Source organism: Hibiscus syriacus, unplaced genomic scaffold (genome assembly GCF_006381635.1).
Source record: "Hibiscus syriacus cultivar Baekdansim isolate YM2019G1 unplaced genomic scaffold, ASM638163v2 tig00113548_pilon, whole genome shotgun sequence".
NCBI lineage: Eukaryota > Viridiplantae > Streptophyta > Magnoliopsida > Malvales > Malvaceae > Hibiscus > Hibiscus syriacus.
The window spans coordinates 646946-674080 of NW_024063465.1; the positions used below are offsets into that span (position 1 = coordinate 646946).

The following is a 27135-nucleotide window of genomic DNA, read 5'->3' on the forward strand; positions in this document are numbered from 1 at the left end:
ATATTTAAAGAAGAGGCAGTGATTAAAATGAATAAAAAATGAAAAATGAAGCTTGAAATGGAAACTTAACCAGCACTCCTCAATGAATCCTCCTTTTTCTTCATGCATGACACGTGAAAAACAACTCATGGAAAGCAAATAGCATTTAAGGGTATTTTGATGCTTATGGGAATATGAGAGCTGCATGGAATCTCGTCTGCATTAACAAGAATAGCCAAATTCAGTTCTGTTCTGGTTTTACTTTTTTTGAGTGATGTTTTGGTTTTACTTGTGTTTAGCCATTTGAAGTGATTCCCGCTGAGCAAATGTTTATGGCAGATTTAGTGGTGGCGAGTGCTGCAGAGGATAAGAAGATTATCCTTGTCTACAATTCTTAAACTGTTGAATATGGCAAACTTTTACCGGCCGTTAAGAGTGAGGGACCGATTTGTAATAAATCGATAATATTATGACCAATTTATTACTTTTAAAACTTTAATTGAAAAAATTACTCAAACATTAATGACCATTTGTGTAGTTTACCCGTTATTCCTGATGATATGTAAATTTTTTTATTCTCCTTAATAATTTAAATCAAATCAAATAATTTTCTCAAAATAATGCATATATAATATTCCTTTAAAAATAATGAATATGTAATTTTTCTTATTTTTTCCTTAATTAATTAAATTAAATCAAATTAAATAATTCTTTTAAAATAATGGGTACGAAGATACTTTCTTTAGGGGGTGTTTGGATAAAGGAATGTGGGATTCCTATAAGAATGAAATTCAAAATCCCATGTTAGGTTGGTCGGGAATCTCATTCCCGGTAATGTTTTATTACCAATAGTAGATTATTTTTGGATATATTATCGGGAATGTCATTACCTCCCGTTCTTAGGTATTGTTGGATTGCCGACGTTTTGGATTAAAATGCCCTTAAAAAATTCTTCAAAAATATCATTCTTCTATAATTGAATAATAAAAATTATACGAAGGATAAATTTGTACTATTTTAAATTTACAAAATATATATAATTAAAATTTTATATGAAATTCGGGGTTAAAATAAAATTTTACTCTTTCAATAAATCTTTTTATATTGTCAATTTTGTCAAAAAAAATATATATATAAATTTTATGAATTTAAATTTTTTAAATAAATTATATAAATATTTTTCAACTTGTTAAAAAAACAAATATATAATAAGGATAATTTGTTCAAATATACATTTCAATAATCTTTTATTTCTTTAACCAAACATGGTAATCTTACATTCCTGCTAAACCAACCAAACACAAAATACAACATTCCAGTAATCATATTCCCTGGTAATCTTACATTCCAAGTAATCTTATTCTCTGGTAATCTTACATTCCCAGTAATCCTATTCCCTGGTAATCTTACATTCCCACTAGTAATTTTACCTTCCGAACCAAACGTACCTACTACATATACCCCTGTGTGAACGATGAAGTAACACAATTGCATAAGATAACATCTCCACAAAATTGAAATTCCATTTTAAGTCCTTTAAATTTATTATCTTAAGTTAATATAAGGTAGAAATTACATTTTGCCCCCTCTAAAATATAAATTTTTATTTTAGCTACTTCAAATACTATCAAATAACTGTATTTTGAATCCCTAAAATTTTATAATTTAATTTTATAATTTTTTGAAAAATATTTTTTTCTCGTTTAAGTTTTATCATGTGTGGTTCTTATTCACACACACACACATATATATATATATATTGTTTTCAATTCAATATTATTTAAGTAAATTACATTCACGATCATGGCTGTTCAAATGTACCCTATTGACTGTTTTACAACAGTCGGCAAAATGGAAAAAAGTAGAGACAAAAGCAGCGGCGGCGCTAAAGCTTTCAGACAGAAAATAATTATTAATATATTGGGTAAAATATATTTAAAATCAAATGATTATTTAATCATTGAATTTTAAAAATTTATTAGATTATATAAAGTAATTATTAAACTTGATCTAATAATTATAAAATTATCATATGATATCATATCATTAAATAGTTACTACTATAACATTATAATAATTATTTTATAATAAATTAATATAACATTAAAGACAACATATTAACTATAATAAATATTTCATAAATATAAACAGATAATAACACTGACCAAAAAGGTATTAACCCCCTAAAATTTTAACATTTGCCCCTCAATTTGGAAAAAAATAATTTGACCTCTTTAGAAATTTCAAAATTTTAATATATAAAAGGTAAATTACGTATTTAATATATAAACTATCTGATTTGATCATTTTATATATAAACTTTTAATTTTTTAAAATCATACGTAAAGTTTAGTTTTTATTATATTTTAATTCCATATTCAAAATTTTAAGTTAAGTTTTGAAAAAAATTAAAAATAAACTAAAATTAATAGTTTAAGTACTAAACAAATTTAGTTTTTTAATAATAAGATATTAAAATAAAATAAAAATTAATTTTTAAATATAATTTTAAAAATTTAAATTTAGATATTAAAATAGGTCAACTAATAATTTAAATATTATATGAGTAATTTAAATGTAAAGGCAAAAGGCTCTTTAATGACGCTTTTGCCATAAGAAACCAAGACGACAATAATGTCTGAAAAAGTCTAAAAACCCGTTCATCTTTATCTGAACCATACTTTTGGGAAAAGAAAGAAAGAGACAGGTTTACGCTAAGCTCTCTAATGGATTCAAGCGTTGCTGAACGTCGACTTACCGCCATTCACGGCCACCTTGTTCCCGCCGCCGCCGCCTCTATTCATCCCGTCCTCCATGCTAATCCAACCGCCGGTGAATTCCTCTACGGTACGTGTGTTATAGTTGACCTGTTTTAATTTTTAAAAGTTGTAATTTTTTCCCTTCTTTTCAGCTAGTGTAAAACGGTCAATGGCTGAAAAGAATAGTAGATGCCCTTGGGTTCGATTGGTTGTTCTTAAATTTAAAAGGGGAAAAGAAGATTCTTACTCTTTTTTGATCTGGGAATTATTTCGTAGAAATCATAAAGTTGATTGCTTAAGCTGGTTCTTCTTATTTTGCTGATTTTGAGATTTGTACTTTTATGGGTTTTCCAATGTCGTTTTCCATGAACAAATCGAATTCATTTTGTGCTGGTGATGTGGGGGTAGAGTAATTAATTCATTAGAGGCAAAACTAATGCCATTTTCTTTTTCGGAGAAGTGAAACATGGTGTATAACATTTGTTTCTTTAATCCTTAGCTTTTATATATATCCGATTATCGATTGAAATGAACAATATGCATTAGTTTTTATCTGATTTTTAACTGATATATATCGATATTTATTTTCGAGCAGAGCAGGGTTATAGTGTCGTTCTGCCTGAGAAACTGCAGACTGGAAAATGGAATGTATACAGGTACAATTCTGCTACTATACTATGTGGTTTTTTGCTATGCATTGCCCCTTCTATTTTCAGCTGTTCTCATTTTGGTGCCAAACCGCAGATCTGCTCGCTTTCCATTTAATCTCGTGACTAGATTTCCAGATCATCCCAGTATCGGTACATTGCATGATAATTTCGAGTAAGCATCCTCGTTTTCCAGGCTGAACCAAGTTTAAATTTAGTAGTCTCTGGTCGTATTGCTATACGTTGCATGATAATTTCTACTAAGCATTCTCTTAATCCTTTTTCCTTTCTAATTATTTAGATATGCGGTTGATACCTTCTGCGATTACAAATATCTAGGTACAAGAATCGGCGACGATGGTAAAGTTGGACAGTAAGTTTCCTATTGTCAAAATGAGTGTCATAGTGATGGTTTTCAAAGTTCATTCATTAAATTTGATTTTTTCTTCTTATTCATCAAGCTACAAGTGGATGACATATGGAGAAGCTGGAACAGCTCGGGCAGCCATAGGTTCCGGCCTAATAAATCACGGAATACCAAAGGTGAGATTTCGGGAATAGTTATGTTCATCATGTAACATACCCGATTTAAGTTAAGAGATTGTTCATCATGTAGCATGTGGTTTTACTACTTCTATCATGCCAGGGCTCTTGTGTTGGAATATATTTCATCAATAGACCAGAGTGGCTCATTGTTGATCATGCTTGCTCTGCATATTCTCTTGTATCAGTTCCTTTATATGACACACTAGGTTTGCCGCTGGCCTTATGCTCTCTTTTCTAATTTAATGTTTGTTGAATTGGCCTATTATTAAGATGCTGAATAGAACGCTTTGTTTCTTTGCAGGTCCAGATGCAGTCAAGTACATTTCTAACCATGCGGATGTGAAAGCTATATTTTGCGTGCCTCAAACGTTGAATTCTGTTAGTTTAATCCGTGCTCGTTTTCCGGCTACACTAATTAATTTTACACTTGGGAACCTTTTTTTCCATTGTCCAGTTCACATTATTTTGAGAAATTTGTATTTGTTTCACAAGATTTATTCATCTTTCTACTTGGAATTGCAGTTGCTAAGCTTTTTATCCGAGATTCCATCCGTATGTTTGGTTGTGGTATACTTTCTTTCCGAGTCTTCGAATAAGAAAAAGCTTAGTATACCTACCTATTTGCCATTTTCTCAGGAATATATTTGTTTCTTTCTCTCGCTGTAGGTGGTTGGAGGAATGGAGAATGAAGTGCCTTCATTGCCAACTTCAACTGGCATTCAGATTGTTACATATGCAAGATTATTAAGTCTGGTAATTTGAAATCCGTTATGCCTACATCTTAGTAGTTTATAGTGACGTGATCTCGGTATTGTTGGGACCGATTCAAAAGTGCACTTTTATCCTATACAATTTTCCTTAACTGTCGTGTTGGTATAATTGCTTCTCATTTTATGGGTACTTCAGGGCCGAAGTAACCTTCAGCCTTTTATTCCACCAAAACCAGATGATACCGCAACCATTTGCTACACCAGCGGTACAACCGGAACGCCAAAGGTATATATCAGTTCCGTGAATTTTAACAGATCTGAATAATCATATTAAGTAAACATAAGTTCTTTCGTTCACCTACTTATTCTTTGTAAGTTTTGGCTAGGGAGTCGTGTTGACACACGGAAACTTGATTGCAAGTGCCGCCGGATGCAGCTCCTTTACAACATTTTACCCCTCAGACGTGTAAGATCTATAGGCTTTAAATGAATATAAATCATAATACATTTTTGTTGGGATTTATGAATGAATTCACTGTTTTACCTTAACTCCCCTGCTGAAATTTCCGTCCTATGTTCAGATACATATCATATCTTCCTTTGGCACACATTTATGAACGAGCTTATCAGGTTGCTTTACTGTATTTCGGAGTCGCCATTGGATTCTACCAAGGGGTATGACCGTATGAGAGTAAACCTAAACACCTTCACTCTTATATATGATTTTTTTCCGGCGTTTTCCCTTAAAACCGGTTCTTGATCTCTGTGTGCAGGATAACATGAAATTAATGGATGACCTGGTTGAACTACGACCGACATTATTTTGCAGTGTCCCTAGACTTTATAACAGAATTTACTCAGGGTACTAGGCTGATTGTTCAGTTGGTTGTGACTGATATATATTGATCGAACTCGAACCACTTTATCGGACTCTTTTTTTTTTTGCAGTATTATCAGCGCCGTAAAGTCATCCGGTCCTCTAAAGGAGAGACTTTTCAATGTCGCCTACAATTCCAAGAAGCACGCAATACTGAATGGTAAACCATTTTCATCTCTAGATTGATGTTTTCACCTTGATATTGCATTGATATGTATAGATCGTGTATAATCTTTTCTCAAGGAAAGAGTCCTTCACCCATGTGGGACAAATTGGTGTTCAACAAAATAAAAGCCCGACTCGGAGGACGAGTTCGTTTTTTGAGTTCTGGTGCTTCACCCTTGTCTCCCGATGTCCTAGACTTCTTGAAGATGTAAGTTAATATACTTTAAACATGTCGAATTGATACATCGGTGGTATCTGTGATCTCTCTTGTTAATGTTTCCTTTATGAATCTGCAGCTGCTTCGGTGGTCGGGTAGTGGAAGGTTACGGAATGACTGAAACTTCATGTGTTATAAGCAGTATGGACGAGGGTGACAACCTCTCCGGCCATGTTGGCTCTCCTAATCCGGCTTGTGGTGAGTTATTATATGGGAGCTTCAAGCTTTCGAATTCTTTTGCAACGGATTTATAGATTTGTCTGCCTATTTCAGAAATAAAGCTCGTGGATGTCCCGGAAATGAACTACACATCGGGTGACAAGCCGTATCCTCGTGGAGAAATCTGTGTTCGGGGTCCGATTGTTTTCCGAGGATACTTCAAAGATGAAGCGCAGACGTATGTTCCTCATATGTGGTCCTTCTCTTCTTTAAACTTTCTTATACTGATATTCAATGCGTTTAAAACTTAAAAATTCGACAGGAGAGAGGTACTCGATGAAGATGGTTGGCTTCATACCGGAGATATAGGGCTATGGTTACCCGGCGGCCGTCTAAAGATCATTGATAGGTAAGGTCAAATATTTACCAGAAATAAATTATCGGTCGGTGTTTGCATATCTCTATACCGTCACTCGAAGTCGTGTATTGGTGCAGGAAGAAGAACATCTTTAAGCTGGCTCAGGGAGAGTACATAGCTCCGGAAAAAATCGAAAACGTATACGCTAAATGCAAATTTATTGCTCAGTGTTTTGTTTACGGTAAGTGTAAGACAACGATATTCGACACTTTCCTGCTCTTCTTTCCCTTCTCTGTTTGACCACTCCGATCGTTTTGCTCGGTAGGTGACAGCCTGAATTCTACATTGGTAGCTATCGTCTCGGTGGACCACGATGCTTTAAAAGCATGGGCCGACTCCGAAGGCATTAAGGTGATCTATCAACTGCTGTTTTACGTTACCGCAAAACCAATGATAGTATGTTTTAACGATCTCGTTTAATCGCTTGCTAATGTTAACCGGAAACGATACGTACAGTACAATGATTTAGCACAGCTGTGCAATGACCCAAGAGCAAGGGCTGCAGTCCTGGCTGATATGGATGCTCTCGGAAGAGAAGCTCAGGCAATGTTTCTCGATGAACTCTCTGTTTTTTCCCCCGGTTATTTACATTTCACCGGCCTTAATTTTCTGATTAATCAACTTCGAAACAGCTGAGAGGCTTCGAGTTTGCAAAAGCCGTGACGTTAGTGCTCGAACCATTCACGATGGAGAACGGTCTGCTTACTCCGACGTTTAAGGCAAGTGACCATATTTTACGATCAAGCTCATAGCGAAGAACAAACCTAAACGGCACAATAAATTCTCATCTGTTTCCTTATTTTTGCGGCCAGATCAAGAGACCTCAAGCGAGGGAGTATTTCGCGAAAGCCATTTCGAACATGTATGCGGAGCTCGCGACATCGATCCGTCGCCTCGGAAGTAGTTTCCGAAGCCGGTGCAACAAGAATGCTGAGACAGTGAGCCTAAAGGGATGACCATATTTGTCAAAGGCTCTTCCGACATAAGTCTCAAGTATGTCCTAATCCCATAAATACACAGCTACTTCAACTGTTATTATTTCCTTACCTCGTAAATAAATATTACATCGTAATGTCCAAACACGATATGAATAATACATTTATAGGTTTTTTTTGACATTATATTGACCTTGGGGACCTTTTTATTCGTAATGAAAAACTCTATTAGTAGATCTGATAATCTGTGTATTCATGTCTTAATTAGGGCGGTAAACGAGACTTGACTGATTGTGAGTTACTCGAGATTAATTCGTTAAAGTTCGATAAATACTCAATTCGAATGGATTGACTCACGCTCGAGCTCAACTCAAATTCTAATGACCCGAAACAAGCTACTCGATATTCAACTCGAAAAAGCTCGCGGACAACTCGAAAATATAATATATTAAGATTTTATTTTTTTCAAACAAATAAATTATTAATATTAAGTTTATTTTTTTAAATGTAATAATAAGATTTTCATGTATTTAATGTTTAGGTTCGAGTTTGAGTTTAAGATTAAGTCGAGTTAAGTGTAAGCTTTTTCAAGTTTTTACGATCTTCAATTTATGAGTTCGAGTTGAGTTTGAAAATTTTAAACTCTCGAGTTTTTGAGCTGAATTGAGTTTCATTTTAGAGTTTTGAATTAAATTAAACTCAGTGATACTCAAATTCGATTCAACTCGTGTACTACCTTATTCGTTATATGTAACTGTTTTTAATAAGCTAATGTCATATAGATCATATCGTGATGTCGCATATTACATCATTGATTGTGTCAAGTTGAATTTGTAAAGATTTATTAATTTTTAGGTAAAATATCCAAATGGTCTATTGTTTATATGGTATTGTTTCATTAAGTCCATTGACTATTAAAAACTTAAATTTGATTATAGAATATTGTTTTATTGAGTCCCTTAACTATCAAAAGTTATAAAATAGTCACCCGACTATTCATTATGTTCCAAACTCATCATTTTCTATTAAAAATGACAGTATTCTGAGTTGAATGTTAACCTATTGACTATGAATGATAAAACTGATCCCAAAATCTCAAATGACTACCATATCTTAGTCATCATATTAACGTCTAATTTAGACAATTGTCAATTTTTAACAAAAATGACGAGTTTAGAATATAATAAATAGTCAACTGACCATTTTGTAAATTTTAATAGTCAAAGGACTTAACAAAACAACATTCTATAGTCAATAATCATTTTATAACTTTTAATTGTTGATAGATTTAAAAAATAATACCTTATAAGATGGACCATTTGTGTACTTTACCGTAACTTTTAATAAAATTTTGGTTTTAAAAGATTCTTCTAATTTCGTACTATAGAATATGAATTTTTGTTATTCCTTGAGAGTTTAATATAAAATGATTAAATTATCTTTGAATAGATAATATATTGAATTACTATTTACCCAAATTAATCGAAAAATTAACTATTAAAATTGATCTAATAATTTAATTGTTTTAATTTTTCAGTTCGAAAGAGTTTAATTGGTTATCTTATTTTTTAATTAAAGGGGTAATTTCAGCAAGCAACCCCAAACTACCTTACGGATTCTAGATTGGTTGCTGTGGTTTAAAATATTTTATATTAATGGGTAAATTACACATATGATCACTTAATTATGGAGAGATTCAATTTGACCATCGAGCTTTTAACTTATTCGATCAAACTATTTAATTATTTAAATAATTTTAGTCGAGTCTCGTACTCATTTGTCGGAAGAACTGACGTTGTAGTTAACAAAATTAGTATGATTATATATTTGATTTCTTTACTTACACATGTTATCAAATTAGTAATAATTTTAATTTAATTCAAAAAAAAATTAAACTAAAACCAGGACTAGAGCTAGAGCTGCAACTAAAATTAAAATTAGAACTGGAACTGCATTTTAATTAGATAATTTAATTAGCAGTTGTGTATGTGAGTGTGTGCTGAAGAAATATTACGAACAAATACTATCTTATAATTACCTTAAATTATTAAAAAACATATTACTGAGGCTAACCGTCTTCCGATTATACCTTTAACTAGTGATCTTTGTCTACACTCTTCTCCAACCCAGTGAGACCACCAAAAGCAATTGATAAATGCCTGTCATATTACAATACAATCAAAGTCGAAATGTATCGTGGCACGAAACCACACTAAAGCATACCTAATATGAACAAAAGCGTACCTAAAGGCGGGTAGATTAAGCTGTGATGAATTAACAACTAGTCCATGCTCTGATGTGCCAATCAAGTGATCATATCCACCCTGCGACGACATTATAGAAGCTATCTTGCTGTTGGTGGTTGTACAAAAAGAAGAAATTAGAAGGGAATAGGCAAGTTCAAACTATCTAATCGAAGTACGAGTACCTTGTACGGACAATCAGAGAATGCTGAACTGATATCAGAAGCATACCGCACTTTATACCCCCAGTATGTACCTGCGTCTTCCCTAGGCTTGGAAGAGGAGACCACCTGTCGAGGTAAATCTAAAGAAACAACTTTATAAGCTAACATATTTTCATCGGTATCAGCGCTTGTACTTAAGGAATGTAGACAAATTTGAAAAATGTTGCACCATCTTAAGTTATTACATTATGGATGTAGCAAAGGCATGTTAAATTTGCATTATCCAGTAACAGCAGTTCAAAGAAATAAATCAAATTAAAACCACATGTTGAATTAGGTTTAAATTCTCACACTTGATAACCATTTCATGACAAAGAAACATTATTTGATATCAGAATTTTTATTACCATAATCCATGTCTTGGTTAGTTCCCATTGCAACAGTGACTCGTATTCCAGGCTTAAGTGCTTGATCAACCACAACATTCTGCATAACGAACAATGAAATATGTTGGGCATGATTAATATATATTCTCCAATTTGAGGGGGACTGTTACATATTTGCAGGCTAAATCTTAGGATTAATATATACTGTATTTAATGTAGGATATTGCATAGTTAATATAGGATATTACTTTACATATTATAGGACCTTTATACTTGTATATATATACCCATAATGTTGATGAATAAATATATGAGAAAGCATTCTATTTCAAAATTCGACAATTACGAAGAAGGAAGTTGTGCAAGCAGCAGGCTTTAGTAAGACACTCAAACAAGAATGGGCGTACCTTATCTAAACCCACATCAACCATTGTTCCCACAGAGCTTGTCGGTTTTTCCTCGAGTGTGATACCTATAAAGTTATCGCAACAGATGAAGTTAGACAAAGATTCAGTTCAGGCTAATCATTGATCGGATCAAGCACATGTTCAAGTAGGCAACAAATTGCTAAGATTCCCCATGAAACCACACTCGAGCTCTTTACAAGCAGGAACCTAATATAAACTTATCACTTCTTCTCAAAAACCGGTAACCTCAGTTTCCATCAATTTCCCATGGAAATAACATATAAATCCATTTACATTTAAAATGAATACTTATCAGTGCATATCTATCTGTCCTACAATTCACTTTAAACAATTATAGACCTTGTAAGAAATCTATGACAAACATGATCATAGAGGAGCAAAGTTTACTTTGTGGTGTAAGCTAATTAGCCGAAAAAATCCAGACGGATGAGTGATCAAAAGGCAGCAGCTAAACTTTAGCTTCCCGATAGGGTGCCCATTCATGCTTGCGCAAATGATGTGGGGCATCAAGAGGAGGCAACATTCCCTGAAATATGCAAATAAATGTAAAAAAATCAACTTTAAATTCGCTTCCATCAAAAGAAAAACATCAGCAGCAGCAACAAAAAAAAAAAATCAAAACCGCGAATTCGATACTCACCACATATCTGAGAGTATTATGCTTAGGGAAAAGTGTTTTTCTTAGATATTGTGGCGTCTCAAGGTACTGCAAGATCCTAACAAGAAAAGGCGCCCCTCTATCACTTTCATTAGAACTATTTTGATTCGAAAAACACCATTATTCCTCGAGCTACTTTTATTATCAAACACCACAACCTGCTTATTCAAACAACTGAATTAATATGTCTAATTAACTACTTTACGGCTAAAGTGTAGGATCAAATAGATAAGAAATTAAGTAAAAAAATACCTCATCAATCCGAAAAATGGTTGCAGCACGAGCAAACTGACCTGCCAACTAAAAAACAATGGAAAAACTAAAAGGAAATGTGAAAAATGTTCTCACCAAAATAAAATACGAGAAAACAGAGTGGTTTTGTTACACGAGTGGCGAGCTCGAGAGATTGAGCGTTGTCGACGATGGAGCCGGCGATGGCTATGGTGACGGTGGGGATTTCGTCGGCTTTTTTGGTTTCGCCGTCGGTTACTTTCTCTGCTTTGGGTTTTTGCTTCTTTTTATTGTGAGAACCGGCAGCGTCGGCGTTGAGGAGACTAAGTCTAGCTAGGGTTTCATCTGGGCTATTTATTTCGGCTTCTCCCTTCTTATTCTTCTTTCCCATTTCTCAGTTCACTTCAATTCTTAGCTTAGGCTGCTGAAGTTATAATAGTAAAAACTGAACCACGATGGCGGCGAAAGGGCTTGGATGGTTTTTGAACAGAGATGCATTTTGTTTGGTCAATTTATGGTTTTAGTCCCTCTATTACGTTGACATTTGAGATATAATCCTCCATTTCTAATTTGACATAATTGAATCCTCCGCTTCTATAATAAATAATAGGGTAAACTACCTATTTGGTCAACCTATTCATGTATTTATGTTTTGGTTATCCAAATATTTTTGTTCAAAATCATATATAATATTATGTTTCGTTTTTTATTTAGTCTCCTATTGTTAAGTTTAACCGTTAATCTTGCAATGTGGCGGCTGATCAGTTGGCAAAGATGGCAATAGGGATAGGGCCGTTCAAATTCGGGTACTTCATTGCTCGACTCGCGTCTCGACTCGGATATTGTGGGTACCTGGGTACCCGTAATTCAGGTAATCGGGTACCCGCTTTTTATCATTTTCAAATTATTAATTTAAAAAAAACATATGCAAATTTAAATGTTTGAATTACATACTCTAACATCCAAACATAGAATTTAAAAGTGGTTTTTTCCACTGTGGGAGTTTTTTTTTTAATTTTAGTAATTTAATTTAATATATAAATTTATTAATAATTAAATATATAATATTATTATATAAAAAAATAAATATGATCGGGTACTTGAGAACCGGGTATCCAAAAAATTTAATTTTGTGACCCGAGCCCAACCCAGGAAATTCGAGATGGGTACCCGACCCAGAACTTAAAATTTAAAAAAAATACTCAAAATTTTTTATCGGGTAGACGGGTCGAGTTCTATAGTAGTCCAGGAGTATAAAGTGAACTCATAGGATTTGGGGTTAAGTTTTGGGAATGTTTGCACTGTGTATGATGTTTTTATCATAGTATCCTATTGTACTCGGATGCACTCTTTTTCTTCTATTTAGGGGTAAGATTTTTTTTAATGAGGCTTTGAGTTATGTGGTGGCCATTAATAATATTCTCCTATTTTTTTTAAAAAAAAAATTAAAATAATTTAAAAAATTATATATATATATATAAGAATTTTATCAATTTGATATGACACGAAATTCCCTTCCAAATCTTGATTTTTCCCAACACCTATTTTCTCAACGTCATCATAGTCTGTTCGCTCAACTATCATCTCTCACATCGATCACGTATGTGATGAAATGTCATTCTTGAAGCCTTTACAACCACCTTGTATGTTTTAAGTAAGAGATCAAAAGTAAGATTAAGTTAGGTATGTTTCTAAAACATACAAGGTGGTTATAAAACAAGTATGACAGTTTCGCACATAAGCGATTGATGTGAAGAGAAAACGATAACGATTAAGCAAATGAGTGATAATGAAGTTGAAAGATAGATTTAGAAGAAGACCGAAATTTAGAAGGAGATTTTGAAACCAGAATGATAGTTGGAAAATACAATGAGTGATCGAAATGAAATCAAAACGTAACATCAATGATGATTTTGAAGAAAAATAGTCGGATAAGCAAAATAAAACCAAAGTGATAGTTTGGTGACTAAATATGTAATTTATCATAAATAATATTATTAGTAAATCTAAATAAACAATTTATTTTAGTCCATAACAAAGCAAAAATCCTAGAGTACACCCTAGAGATTCTTTTACTTCGCCTAGGTTTTCATTATCAAAAACCAATCTGACTCCCCTTTCTACTCAAAAATCACCAAAGCCCAGATTTTGTACGCTGTTAAATACCTCCAAAAACATTCCCATCAAGAAGAAAAGCTTTGCTCTCCCATTAACCGTAAGCACTCAACTAGCTAAAAGCACAGTATGGCAGAAGCAGGGGTAGGATCTGGTAAAGGAGGGTCACAGGAGATATCATTGAAGGATAAAGGGAACGAGTTTTTCAAAGCTGGGAACTACCTCAAAGCTGCTGCTCTTTACACCCAGGCCATTAAGCAAGACCCTTCAAATCCCACTCTTTATAGGTATTTTTTTAAAAATCACTTTCGGTTTGATTCTTGAGGATTTTTTTTAGCTTTATAGGTAGTCCCCCCTGTTTTTGCACCGATTCTGTAGTTTAAATATGCTTATCTTTTATTGGACCAGCAATCGAGCGGCGGCATTTTTAAATTTGGTTAAACTTAACAAAGCACTGGCTGATGCCGAGACAACAATCACATTGAATCCTCAATGGGAAAAGGTAGATATCCGTATTGTCCCTTTGTTTGAAGGGTGGTGGTGGGTGTAGGGCGATTGCACTCAGACAGTCATGGAATTAGAACTGTTTAATTTGTGTGTTTTCGTTATGTTTCAGGGATATTTTCGGAAAGGATGCATTTTGGAGGCAATGGAACGATATGACGATGTAATTTCCTATCTCCCTCCTTAAACTTCGATAAATAGACAATGCTATTGGCTTATGATACTGATATATCGAATTCTAAATTGTTATAGGCTTTAGCTGCCTTCCAAATATCTTTGCAATACAACCCACAAAGTGCAGAAGTCTCGAGAAAAATTAAGAGGCTTTCCCAGCTTGCAAAAGATAAAAAGCGAGCCCAAGAAGTGCAGAACTTGCGATCCAATATAGATATAGCAAAAAGCTTGGAAACATTGAAATCTGAAATGGTGAGTTCCTTGAGCAAAAGTGTTGTATTTTATCTGTATATAAAGTTTACTAATTATTTTCTTTATTTCTATATTGATTTGTGGTTTGATTACGGGCTCTGTTTTCTTTTCTCATTTGCTAATGTTGTCAGGTAGCTAAGACCATTCTAGTAAGATTTTTATGGGCTTATATAAAAAATTTGATATAATTAGTAGGTTTCTTTTCGGTGTTCATGTTGATGAAAAAAACGGCCTTTCTCTTTGCAGTCTGAAAAGTATGTAGCTGAAGATTCTTGGAAAGATATGTTTTCTTTTCTTGTCGAGACAATTGAAGCAGCTGTAAAATCATGGCATGAGACTTCAAAAGTGGATCCTAAAGTCTACTTCCTTCTTGATAAGGAGAAGACCCAGAGCGATAAATATGCTCCGGTCGTCAATATTGACAAGGTATTATTAGACCTTCAAAACTGTCTACATACGATATTGTGATTACATTCGGTTCAAGAAATAGGAACTAAATAGCTATCTAATGTATGTTTCAACCATTTTCAAAAGAAAAATTTTCCCAACCATATTTAATGAAAATTTCATCTTTCCTCTGTTGCAGGCCTTTGAATCACCTCATACGCACAGCAACTGTTTTTCATTTCTTAGGCAGTATGCTGAAGATTCTTTCTCTAGAGCAGCTTGCTTGGTTGCTCCTAAAAGTATTATAGCTTATCCACAGGTAACTTCTTCATATTTGCTCCGTGTTGTTGTGGACTTTGGACAACAACCAAATGCTTTTTGATACCCTTAAATACTATAAATTTTGCAAAATCTTCCTGTGTTGTGCACGCTTTTCAATTTTCTCCAGTGCAGGGAATGTAATTATGGTATAATATGCATCATTTGTATGCTAATTTCGATAAATTGAGAAAATTTAAGTTGCTACACTTGGTCTAAGACGTGAAGTGTTGGAGAGGTTGGCTTTTGATCTATCTATAATAAAAGGAAACAGAAAAAAGCTGTTATCATGCGTTGCAGTTTATAAGCCTTAAAGATTATTGCTAATTGTTCTAGCTAGTACGTCTTATTTTCCATGTTATGTTTTGTCTTCCATTTGCTCTTCAAGGAATGCATTAGTGCTTTAGTCATTCCTTTTAGTAGTAGTAAGGTAGCATAGGCCGATTCACAATTGTTACTGTGTTAACAAAACCTAGCCTTTCAATCTACTTACTGTCTTATCACAAATACCAAAAATCTTTTTGATGAAAATTCAAGTATTAGTGCTTAATGATAGAAACTTATCTTCATGGGGGTTAGATTTTCTGATACGAGCCAGCTATGTTTTAGCAAGTCCAAAGGTCGCGGATTTTCTTTGCCATCAGTGAATCTAAGTTGTGCTTGAAGGATCTAGTTCAGTGTGTAAAAAGGCGCAACTGAGGCGTGCCTAGGCAATAAGGTGAGGCGAGGGTGAAGCGCCAGCCGATTTCAATGAAGCGCAACAAGGCGTGCCTAAGGCGCACTAGGCATTGAAGCTCCGAGGCGCAGAAAGGCGCTGTCTTTTCAATTTTTTTGTTTTTTTGTTTTTTGTCTTTTTTATTATGTTTTATGTACCAACTTATATATCAACAACAAAAAAGAAGTAAAAATGAAATTTCAGTGAAGAAAAGAGTAAAACATGGTGGGGGTGATTAGAAAGAGAGTTTCATGGGAGACGTATGGAAATTTAATACAGATAAAGGGAGGGTGCTTTACCTTATATAATTACTGTTTGTCTTCAAATTTGACAGAGAGAAACAAAGGGGATGAATAGGGGCCATATTGGTGTTAAAAAAGACAACCGACTGAGCAGACAAAATGAGAGAGAGGCATGCATGCACGAATTGAGAATCGGGGGAGGAAAAGATAGGTTTCAGTGAGTTTTGTTGCATAGTGATGGGTTCTTGAGCAGCACTTTTAGCACATGGTGAAATTTGAATCCACGAGAAAGAAAGAAAACCTTGGAAACACAATTTAGAAATACGAAAATGGAGGATTAAGGTGGATAGAAGTGGGGTTTAGGGTGTAGGTGGTGTTAACAAGGAGGAATACACATTTGTTGAGAGGTGCGAGGGACAAGAAGGAGACAAGTAAGAAGTTGATGCCAACTCACTATTAGACTTTTATTTATTGTTTCAGTTTCTTATGTGGAATTGTGGACCAAGGAAGGAATTGGGGTTTTGCTTCGGTTCTCAAGGTTCAATGGTTGATGGAACAAAAGTGATGTTTAATACATAAAATGTTGATACTGAATACTCTTTGATATTTATATTGCACGAACTGTTCATTTTGTTTGATTATACAACTGGAAAAAACTTTTATATCTTTCATTTTAAAAAAGTGCGCCTCACTTGAATAAGGCGCTCGCCTTGCGCCTTGGCTATAAAACCCCTATCGTCTTAGTGCATCTTACACCCTTTTTAACACTGATCTAGTTACATGTTTACATTTAGTTGATGGCTTATTCAGTGCATAATACAAGATTCAAGGCTATGGGACCTTTGATTCAATTCTATCTTTGTAGGTATGGAAAGGCCAGGGTTCGAGGAAGTGGAAACATGGGCAACATGATGGTTTCTTTGTTCAATTTGAGTCACCACTCTTGCGAAAACTATGGTTTATTTCAAGTTCCAATGAGATGGGGAAGACATTGTGCAGGTTCCTTCATTCTCTCTCTCTCTCTCTCTGCATGCTCACAGTCTTATCTATATAAAGGTGTAGGCGATCAGATCCAATTTTGGTACTTTAAATTGCTAAAATCTGTTTGACTGTTGACAATTTGTCTTGTTGCTTGTCCAATGAATGCAGTCCCCTGAAATTTTATTTGGTGAAAACGTGACACCGATTTCTCCCTCCTGATTTTCTGTCAAGTAAACGATTTCAGTACGGACATCTTTGTTTATTTCAGGGATCCGGAGGTTCTAGATATAGGCGCACATGAAGTACTTCCACGCCTTTTCAAAGAAAAGATGCCCAATTCTTGATGAGCTTTTATATTAGGCTGAAGGAAATAGCCAGACGAACTGGTGGGACTTTGATTGAAGGTTTACTTAAAGGTACCCGACAACATAGCGTGCTTGTTGCTTTGAGCTGGATATGAATTTCCTTTTATATGTGAAAAACTCACCAACTAGGTACCTTTTTTCCGAGTCACGTAGCACCCCTGTTCTTGGTTTTGGAAATTTTCTAAAGAAGTTTACTGGCCTTTTCGAGTGATTGCATTTTATGGGCGTTTCTTGAAATTTGTTTTCTTCTTTCGGTGGATTCATGAGTTTCGGTTCTCGAATGGGTTTTATGATTAATTCTCGTTCTAAACTTTGTGTTATATGCTGGAAGAACAGCAAAGCTAGTTGGTGTAGTAACTTATGATTTTGTTTTCTGTTGTAATTATATGTAGAAACTCATCAAGAATGGCCTATGTAGTTGACTCATTTATGCATGAAGTGTTTTCTTAGCTTATCTCCCTCGTGCTACAATACCTCGGCTATTATTCACTTATTACATATGCTTATAATTTCATGGACTCTTAAACAGTGGTTGCCATGCCCCTGTCCAACATCTATACAACACGTAATATGCGTAAAACGAGTCTCAAATGCATATATGAAGACACAACTTATTCATTCACACACAGCTCTTCGATGGGGTATCGGCAAACTTCCAAGCATATTTAGCTATACTGGCGGCTTCTCTTGGGCCACTCACATCATCGATGGGCACAGCATCACAGATTTCTTTCAAGTCCTCTTGTGTAAGCTTCAATGCCAAGGATCCGATATTGTCTTTGATGTTCTTAACTTTAGTTGTCCCTGCGTAAATTGGCCATCGAAAAAACAAGATTTTTAAGGTTCAATATGTGCAAGAATATGTGTCATCAATTGATTTTCAGAACATAGACTTCAGCTTTAAGCCCCAAACATACCAGGGATAGGGACTATGTCATCTCCCTGGTGCATAAGCCATGCTAGAGCTAGTTGAGGAACCGTGGAGCCATGCTTCGTAGCTAGATCGGAAAGTCGATTATAGATGATCTTGTTTTTCTCTAAATTCTCCCCCTGGAACCTCGGATGCATTCCCTGTAACATACACAAATGTCGCTTGTAGGATTAAGTTGAAGAATGGCTCGATGTGTCGTTAAAAAGCCTGTTGCTAGTCATTTACCATTGAACTTCCATCGGGCAAGCTCTCCACAACTGCCTTCCCGCCGAAGAAACCGTGACCTAGAGGACTATATGCTACTATCCCAATTCCGAGTTCTCTGCACAAAGAGATTCGGAGACAACTTGTAGACACGAAGACTAGGAAGAGAAATCATCTTTGAAATCGAGTTTCAAGCATACCGACAAAGTGGAATTATCTCGTCTTCGATTTCACGAGTCCAGAGAGAGTATTCCATTTGCAAGGCAGTAATGGGATGAACTGCATGAGCTCTCCTTATGGTGTCAACACTAGCTTCCGACAATCCAATGTACTTTATCTTTCCTTCCTCCACCAGCTTCTTTAGCTCGCCCATCTGCCATTGAAAAACCCAAATCAAGACAAACAGTTAAAACTCAATCGGCAAAGTCCGTTGAAACTTACAGTCTCCTCTATCGGAACTGAAGTGTCCACGCGGTGCTGGTAGTACAGATCGATGTAATCCACATCGAGCCGCTTAAGACTAGATTCGCAGCAGTGCCGGACGTATTCTGGGGTACCCTTGATTTCAAATTGAAGTCCCTCTAACACAATAATACCGAATTTTGTAGCTAGTTGAATTTGATCTCTAGGAAGCCGCTTCAAGGCCTAAAAGTGTAAGTGGTTTAGTACATGGATATGCTGTACATACATATTTGTACCGATGAATAACAATTATCGGATTCGGCTGTATCGTTTAAGCGATGTTACCTTGCCAACCATGATCTCGTTATCGTGGTTTTCACCATAGAGATCCGCCGTATCAAAGAAGGTTATGCCGTTGTTAAAAGCTTCTTTAATGACCGAGCATCCATCTTCATGTGTGAGAGGGGCGTTTAACATCCCGGAAAGACCTCCGCATCCGAACCCTAACCTCGAAACCTGCAAGCCATCGTTAAAAGAGTTAATTGCGGAATTTCGAAACGTTCTATCAACTGATAGATATATAAACATGAAAAGCGTGCAGGATTTGATTTGATTTACCTGCAAGCCTTGATTGCCTAGTTTTACTGTTTCTATGCGGCGGATTTCTTCCATTTTCAGACAGACGAAACCGAAATTCTCAGCCTTTGAATGTTCTGTAGTATAGGTCCCAACACAGATATAAGGATCAAGAATTATTTTTCTGCGCTTTTAATTTTAGGGTAAACTACGTGTTCAGTACCTAAACTATCAATTTTGATCCGTTTAAGTACCTAATTTTTTTTTTAAAAAAAAATCTAAAATCATACTTAAAGTTTAGTTTTTGTTTCATTTCAGTATTCCATTCAAAATTTAACGTTAAGTTTTGAAAAAAATTGAAAGTTTAGGCACTAAAACGGGTCAAAACTGATAGTTTAGGTACTAAACGAGTTAAGTTTTTAACGGATCAACTGCTAGGTATGGTTTTGAATTTTGAATATTCGAATCAATTTTGAATTTTGAAAATTCTAAAAATTTCAAATCAATTATTGAAACAAACAATAAATGCTAGGTACGGTTTTGAAAAAAAAAGTTTAGATACTAAAATAGATCAAAATTAATAGTTTAAGTACTAAGTACATAATTTACCCTTAATTTTAAAGGGTAAAGTACATTAGGTGTAGGGATGGTATGGGTGGGTCGGATTAGGTTTTTGTCTACTTGAGCCAACTTGAGTATCATATCATCCACTCATCACTTGATTTAACTTGAATTTAAGAAGATTTGATCCGACCATAAATTTAATTTATTTTTTAAGCGAAAATATATTCTCGGCTCGATTCAAAATATATATATAGATATAAGAATATCTTATTTTATTGGATAAAATAATGACTTAATTCAAAAGAATATAAAAAGATGAGTATTTTTACAATTATTTTCATATATATAACGAATAATTATACTATTATTTCGGGTTGAATGGAAAATTTCCCCCTAAGTTCAAACTCGACTTTATCCTTCTAAAAACTCAACCCGACTTGACTTCAACTTGAAAAAAAAAACCTTATAAGGTCAAAATTCTTCGGATTCGAGTATTATGACCATCCTTAATTAGGGATCATTGTACTATATAAAAGTGATCATTTTAGTCGATTGATTTTTAGGGATCATTGTACTATATTAAAGTGATTGTTTTAGTCGATAGATTTTTAATGTTACAAAACAATCATTAAATTTCTCAAATGATTATAAAACAATAATTAAAATTTATCTAATTACTATAAAATAATTAATAAATTTATCAAAATATTATAAAATGGTCTTTAAATTTTTTGATCATTACTATATTATAACATGCATGGATCATTTTGTAATAACTTGATAAGTTTAATGACCATTTTATAATGTTTGAAAGTTTATTAGCCATAAAGGCTATTTTAAAACAGTTTAGTGATTGCTAATGTTTACCCACTATGAGAGTTAAAATGTAGGCATAATTTAAATTTGATCCTTGATGTTTATATATTTTTATCAAATTAGTCTTTATTATTCAAGTTAAATTGATCATTCATATAAAGAAAAGTTAAATTGATCACTCAAATGAAAAATTAAATTAACCTTAACCTTTAAAAAATATCAAATCTCTCCTTCCCCACCCCTAAAATATTGATTTAATACTAATTTCTAAGGTATAATTGCACTTTTGCTCCTAATATTTGCATGGCTTTCGATGTCTTTAAGTTTTTTGTGAGTGAACTTTTGTAATATTCAATCATGATTATTTAATTAATAGATTAAATATTAGTAGTCAAATTAAAAAATAACAAAAATAATATTTTTAATCATCATTATCTAAATTAACTTTACATTTGTAGATAATATATTTATCATTCGAAACTCCACTACACTATTATATAAATAATCGATTTGAATTTTGGATATTCGAATCAACTGCTTAGTTTTGGGTAAACTATGCCTTTAGTACCTAAACTATTAGTTTTGGCCCGTTTTAGTATCTAAACTTTTATTTTTTTTAAACTACACCTAACGTTCAATTTTTATTTCATTTTAGTACTCTGTCGTTAAAAACTTAACGGACGGGCTGACGACCAGGGCCGTGGCTAGGTTTTCGGGGGCCTTGTATAAATTCTTATAAAGGGCCCCTATTTTCTAGATATATTCAATTTTGGGGTAATAATAGTGGCATTTTATGACAAACACCACAATAAATTCATCTATAGTTGTGTTTTTTCAATAAACCGCAACAATAGTGACATTTTTTTAAAAAAATGCCACAATAGATCCATCTATAGTGGCGTTTATTGAAAAACGCCACTATAGATATACTTTTTTTGGGCCCGCATTTTTTGGGGGCCCTGCGCCGTCGCGCAGTTCGCACTGCCCCAGCCACGACACTGTTGACGGCACATAGCTGCGGTAGACAAATAATCGATCCAAGCGGTGGATCACGAAAGAATGACTAGTCGACCAACATAGTCCAGTTTTAGGCCCATCGGACGGTTGATGACGGAGATCAAAAGATGAAGAAATCGAATAGTCCATCGTCGATTTGGAAAGACTGAAGCGTTTTCCGGCAAAAGGAAACAAAAACTAAACACTAGGCATGATTTTGAAAGATTAGATAGTACAACGGTCTAAAACTGATTGTTTAAATACTAAATACATAGCTTATCCTATTTATTTATTTATTTTTTTTTTGTTATATGCTAAATTCAAATATCCAATCTATCAAAATCCAACCAGTAATTCCATCTAAATATGATAAGAACAATGCTTGGATTCAATCCATGTAGAATAGGGATCGTGAATTTTAGAGTAAATATGCAAATTTAGATTTGATTATTACAGGACGAAAACGATTCATTTCCAACCCGATGCAATTCCCATTTCGAAAACTGATTGACCAAAGAAAAAGAAAAGAAAATCTCTGAGTCAGAATCCTAAAAGATGGAGAGGGAATGTGGGAAAATGTGGGCTTTGATTGGATTGCTCCTCTTGAATTCCGTGACTGATGTTTCCTCCCTCTCGATAACCGTAGACAAACTCGAATGCGTGTATGAGCCCGTCAATTCGGAAGGAGACAACATTTCCGGCAACTTCGCCGTCGTCGATCACCAGATCTTCTGGTCCGCCGATCACCCGGGCATCGATTTCTACGTGAGTTTATCATCATCCCGATCTCTACGTTTCGTCCTCCTTTTCGTCAAATTCCGCTTGATTTTGATATATGGGCATTCAATTTCAAAGAAAAAATTGATGTTGGAATAATTGGTACTTTTATCATCCAATAGAACTAAGGAAATTGCTCTGTTCAAACTAGTAGCTTATTCACACCTTGGATCATCACACATTATTCACAAATTTTTGGATGTTCAATTCTATTGAGAAAAATCGGATTTCAGTTTTTGCTTATTCAAACATGAGATCAAATATGATTAAACATTCAATTCCATCTGAATTCCATCTGATTTCAATTTCGTTTATTATATAAAATCTTTTATATAATGCGTACAAACTATTCAGATAGTGCAAGTTCTTAAATCATATGATAATGTACGTTTAAGTACGTTCTAGTTTATAATTCTTCTGCATGAACAAAATGAATTTGGTGGTAGATGAATTGTTGCTATTGTTTGAGGTTCTAAGTTTGAGCATTAGGAATGTCAGGGGCAATGACGGATCTAGAAATATTTTTCAGTGTGGATACACATATATTAGCAACATAAAATTTTTAAAGGGGATGAGTACAAAAAAAATTTCAGGTGCGCATCGTCCGTTATAACAAGTAACTAATCGAAGAAAATTCAGATTTCAGCTGAGCACGAAAAATTCCAGAGAGGGTATTATCAGTAAAATAAGTAATTAATCGAAGAAAATTCGGATTTCAATGTCCACCCTCACCAAGCTGTGGATCCACCACTAGTCAAGGATGTGAGCATTTAATGTCAAATAGTTGAGAGTTATATTTGAACATATACTTTCTTGTACTCGTCTTAGATTAATAAAAAATTCGAATCTTACCAGCATTTTGTTGATTAATGCAGGTGACTGCTCCTGGGGGTATGATCGTTCACACTGAGAAGGGGACAGCTGGGAATAAGTTTGAGGTCAAGGCCCCATTGCGTGGAATGTACAAATTTTGTTTTCACAATCCTCACGGTAGTACACCCGAGACAGTTTCCTTCTATCTCCACATCGGCCACATCCCCAATGAGCACGATCTTGCCAAAGATGGTAATCTTACTTCAATTTCCCCATCTCTTTTTTGGCCAAGCTTTCATTTCCATTAGTTGGACTTTTCAAATTTCATTTCTTTACTCAACAAAAAAATTAAAATTTTTATTTTAATTCGTTAGAATCTAATCCTTATATTTACGAAAACTGATTTTTCAGTTTTCATGTGATACAAGAACCACATTAGTAGGGTTAGTCATTTATGTTATTATTGATGTTAATTGCGTCATACGACTTCAAATTATGATTTAGATTCTAAGTTGGTCATTAAAGTTTGAAATGCTCTAATCGAGTCTTCAAGGTATTATTATTGTGTCAATTAAGTCTTTTCAGTAGTTCGATAATTAATTTAAGCATTGTCAATTTAGATTTAATTTGAAGCATATTGTTACACTCAAATTGATGATTAGACTGGAGAAAAATCTCATGGGCACCAACGACTATTATAGAGGTGATTGAACTTTTATTGTTAAATAATTGAGAGTATTTAGAATATATATTATTTTGTAAGCACTTTAAGTTGATTAAAAAAAATCACTAAGAGCGGAGTTTGGGGAGGCATTCTCCTTGCCCATCCCACCTACAGTGGATAAATTGCACTTTGACCCTCCAAAAATTTTATGATTTTGTTCTGGCCCTAAAATATCATGGTTTCACTCTTAGGATCTGATTAATACCGCATTGGTGCTTGAAAGTTTATGGATCAATTTAACAAATGAAAGATAAGTTGAGATATTTGATGCAATTTACTCCTTTTCCAACAGTTGAGTTGGTTTTGTAGACCCTTTTTGTGAAGCTAAATTGCATGTTTATGTTTGATTTCATTGTCACAGAACATTTGCACCCAATCAATGTTAAGATCGCTGAGCTGAGAGAGTCTTTGCAGTCTATTACAGCCGAACAAATTTACTTGAGAGCACGTGATGATCAACACCGTCATAGTAAGTGCTTTTTATTTCTTTGCTTAATTATAGACACAAACACACACACACATATATACCCACATTAGGATATACAAGCATTTATATTCAGAGTGTTTTTCAAGATCATTGGATGAGAGAAATCAATGGTTGTGATTAATAATAAAAAATGGGAAGATTCATTAAAAAACAAGGAGTTAATATCAGTTTTTGATTTTCCTGAATCTAATGGTCTTAGAAAGGTGTAAAACTCTTTTTATACCGGGTGTAATTGGCTTCTAACCATGGATAGAGGCATGAATTTCGTTTAGGAGGTACGAATTTAAGAAGTTATATTATAAAGAAAAAAAAACTTAAAATATAATATAATTTGAAAGTTTTCTACGAGATCTGACCGCAACCCAAACACCCTTACGATCCATTCTTGATTCTAACCCTATATATGTATATATGCATACATTTGTCGATATAATTGATTATTGGGGTGCAGCAAATGAGAGCACAAGGAAGCGTGTTATAGGTTACACAGTGGGAGAGTACATTCTGCTAAGTCTGGTGAGTGTGCTTCAAGTTGTATATATCCGACGTCTCTTCAACAAATCTATCGGATACAATCGAGTTTGAGCTTCAATCATTTTGTTATTCATTTTTATTTTGTCTTTTCCATCTAACCAATGAGATAATCCTAATGCCAGGATGATTTTGTATAATGCATATTCTAATATTTATTTATTTATTTTTGTAAAATTTGAATTGCATTCAAATTTTGATATTCTAATTATTATTTGAATTGGATACTACAATATTTAGATATTTATTATCCGAATTTATTTTACTTTTTATAAATAAAATAGTATTTTTCAAACAATCAGTTGGTTTAATGAGATAATATACTAGATTTCTTAAGTAATGTCAAAGGTTTAAACCCAGAGGTTTGTGAATGTAGCAAATTGAGTTGGAATGATTGTTCCTAAGGATGGGCATGGGTTGGGTAAGATTTTTGGTCCACCTGAACCCGACCTGAAAAAATATACACTTTCCACCTTACCTGAATTCGACCCAGTTTTTAAAATAAAATCTGAACCTGACCCGATCCAAAATAATATATTTATTAAAAATATTATTTTTATTCAATAAAAACAGGGATTTTATTGAAGGAAAATAATACATTGAGGGGTATTATTATAATTATCCATAAGAATATAAGGTGAAATTACAATTTTTTCAAGTTGGGTCGGGTCGATTATTTTTCACCTTAAAATCGAACCCGACCTGATCTGAACATAACCTTAAAAAATCTGACCCGACTTGCCACGAACCCATTTTTTTTTAAAAGTGACTCGATCAGGTTCAGTTGAAACTCGTTAAGTTCGGGTCTCATGCCCATCCTTAATCGTCCCCATAATAGACCTCTGCAAAACCTTATTCGAATTAATATATCAATGGATAAATATGTATATTAATTACCAACGAAGTGGTAAACAACTTGATATCGCTTAAGTATGTATCGAGTTTGATTCCTTGTTTATCTCGCATGAAGACTCACCCACCGAGACCATGTGTGCAACACGAGTCATTCAGATTAGTCAGGGACTCAGGGGAAGCCTAGGAACCGGGAGGGAAACAAAAATAATATGCATATTAATTGATAACAAAAGTAATCAAAACAAAAGACGTAAGCTGAATTTCTTCCCGCATGTTGTTTCGCCGCCGGTAGAGGTGTTTGATCGATCAGGTATGAAAACATTCTTTGGTTTTTCAATTTGTTGATAAAGTTTCCAATTTTTATTCTCATAAAAAAACTATTAGGGATTTTGTGGGGAAAGCTAGGGGCGGTTTCGGTGAAGCCGATGAGTAGGAAAGTGTATATAGTTCAGTTTACCTCTGATAAAGCTCGTGAATGGGTTCTTGAACATGGCCCTTGGCATGTTCTGAATATGCTATTGGTTGTGAGGAACTGGGAACTGGGTATGGCTTCGCTTGAATTCACGCTAGATGATAAAGAAACATAGGGGATGTTTGTTTGGCTCTGAATGGAACCATTCAGCGCTGAATGTTGAACGTTCAGCATTCAGCGCGTTTGTTTCGCACCTCTGAATGATTCAGTGTTGACTGATTTAGCAAAACAGTGTTGAATAATTCAACACAGAAGTACATTCTGAATGATTCAGAGCCATTATCAAACAACATGTCACATTCAAAGTTAATTCATACAGAGCCTTTGAATCATCCAACATTTGAATCATTCAGCGCTTAATCATTTTGAAGTAAACAAATAATCCCCTAGTTTATAAACAAAAGTTAAATAA

General features: G+C 34.2%; 4 protein-coding genes and 1 pseudogene across 4 annotated transcripts; 3 read left to right on the plus strand and 2 right to left on the minus strand.

Moving 5' to 3' along the window:
• Positions 1 to 2671: 2671 nt before the first annotated feature.
• On the plus strand, positions 2672 to 7651 carry LOC120186534 (long chain acyl-CoA synthetase 6, peroxisomal-like). Its single transcript, XM_039190432.1, has 24 exons — positions 2672 to 2826; positions 3334 to 3394; positions 3483 to 3560; positions 3687 to 3758; positions 3847 to 3928; positions 4032 to 4137; positions 4233 to 4309; positions 4454 to 4498; positions 4598 to 4684; positions 4838 to 4927; positions 5028 to 5107; positions 5223 to 5316; positions 5415 to 5503; positions 5590 to 5678; positions 5762 to 5891; positions 5980 to 6098; positions 6174 to 6297; positions 6382 to 6468; positions 6555 to 6658; positions 6743 to 6828; positions 6934 to 7020; positions 7110 to 7196; positions 7290 to 7383; positions 7457 to 7651. Coding segments are annotated over exons 1-24 (2091 nt in total). The 5' UTR covers positions 2672 to 2705; the 3' UTR covers positions 7459 to 7651.
• A 1844-nt stretch (positions 7652 to 9495) lies between these two features.
• On the minus strand, positions 9496 to 11965 carry LOC120186481 (annotated as a pseudogene).
• A 1604-nt stretch (positions 11966 to 13569) lies between these two features.
• LOC120186488 (stress-induced-phosphoprotein 1-like) lies at positions 13570 to 17775 on the plus strand. Its single transcript, XM_039190390.1, has 8 exons — positions 13570 to 13924; positions 14046 to 14139; positions 14254 to 14304; positions 14394 to 14567; positions 14814 to 14993; positions 15154 to 15273; positions 17095 to 17228; positions 17479 to 17775. The coding sequence occupies exons 1-8, from the start codon at positions 13767 to 13769 to the stop codon at positions 17552 to 17554; spliced, it is 987 nt and encodes a 328-aa protein (XP_039046321.1). The 5' UTR covers positions 13570 to 13766; the 3' UTR covers positions 17555 to 17775.
• A 202-nt stretch (positions 17776 to 17977) lies between these two features.
• LOC120186487 (perakine reductase-like) lies at positions 17978 to 19845 on the minus strand. Its single transcript, XM_039190389.1, has 7 exons — positions 19731 to 19845; positions 19458 to 19628; positions 19152 to 19355; positions 18911 to 19083; positions 18732 to 18828; positions 18493 to 18646; positions 17978 to 18379 (listed from the first exon to the last, which is right to left on the minus strand). The coding sequence occupies exons 1-7, from the start codon at positions 19782 to 19784 to the stop codon at positions 18195 to 18197; spliced, it is 1038 nt and encodes a 345-aa protein (XP_039046320.1). The 5' UTR covers positions 19785 to 19845; the 3' UTR covers positions 17978 to 18194.
• A 2704-nt stretch (positions 19846 to 22549) lies between these two features.
• LOC120186498 (transmembrane emp24 domain-containing protein p24beta3-like) lies at positions 22550 to 25471 on the plus strand. Its single transcript, XM_039190404.1, has 4 exons — positions 22550 to 22829; positions 23717 to 23906; positions 24740 to 24847; positions 25317 to 25471. The coding sequence occupies exons 1-4, from the start codon at positions 22620 to 22622 to the stop codon at positions 25448 to 25450; spliced, it is 642 nt and encodes a 213-aa protein (XP_039046335.1). The 5' UTR covers positions 22550 to 22619; the 3' UTR covers positions 25451 to 25471.
• Positions 25472 to 27135: the final 1664 nt, after the last annotated feature.

Excerpts from the sequence above, each read along its gene's own strand:
- LOC120186534 (XM_039190432.1), top strand. The coding sequence starts at position 2,706 with ATGGATTCAAGCGTTGCTGAACGTCGACTTACCGCCATTCACGGCCAC. Across the intron at positions 3,929-4,031 it reads TAAATCACGGAATACCAAAG|GGCTCTTGTGTTGGAATATA; the intron begins GTGAGATTTCGG and ends CTATCATGCCAG. Across the intron at positions 5,317-5,414 it reads CCATTGGATTCTACCAAGGG|GATAACATGAAATTAATGGA; the intron begins GTATGACCGTAT and ends CTCTGTGTGCAG.
- LOC120186487 (XM_039190389.1), bottom strand. The coding sequence starts at position 19,784 with ATGGAAGAAATCCGCCGCATAGAAACAGTAAAACTAGGCAATCAAGGC. Across the intron at positions 19,084-19,151 it reads CAGTTCCGATAGAGGAGACT|ATGGGCGAGCTAAAGAAGCT; the intron begins GTAAGTTTCAAC and ends TTTCAATGGCAG. Across the intron at positions 18,829-18,910 it reads GAGATAATTCCACTTTGTCG|AGAACTCGGAATTGGGATAG; the intron begins GTATGCTTGAAA and ends CTCTTTGTGCAG.
- LOC120186498 (XM_039190404.1), top strand. The coding sequence starts at position 22,620 with ATGGAGAGGGAATGTGGGAAAATGTGGGCTTTGATTGGATTGCTCCTC. Across the intron at positions 23,907-24,739 it reads GCACGATCTTGCCAAAGATG|AACATTTGCACCCAATCAAT; the intron begins GTAATCTTACTT and ends TCATTGTCACAG. Across the intron at positions 24,848-25,316 it reads TGATGATCAACACCGTCATA|CAAATGAGAGCACAAGGAAG; the intron begins GTAAGTGCTTTT and ends ATTGGGGTGCAG.
- LOC120186488 (XM_039190390.1), top strand. The coding sequence starts at position 13,767 with ATGGCAGAAGCAGGGGTAGGATCTGGTAAAGGAGGGTCACAGGAGATA. Across the intron at positions 14,994-15,153 it reads CGGTCGTCAATATTGACAAG|GCCTTTGAATCACCTCATAC; the intron begins GTATTATTAGAC and ends CCTCTGTTGCAG. Across the intron at positions 15,274-17,094 it reads GTATTATAGCTTATCCACAG|GTATGGAAAGGCCAGGGTTC; the intron begins GTAACTTCTTCA and ends CTATCTTTGTAG.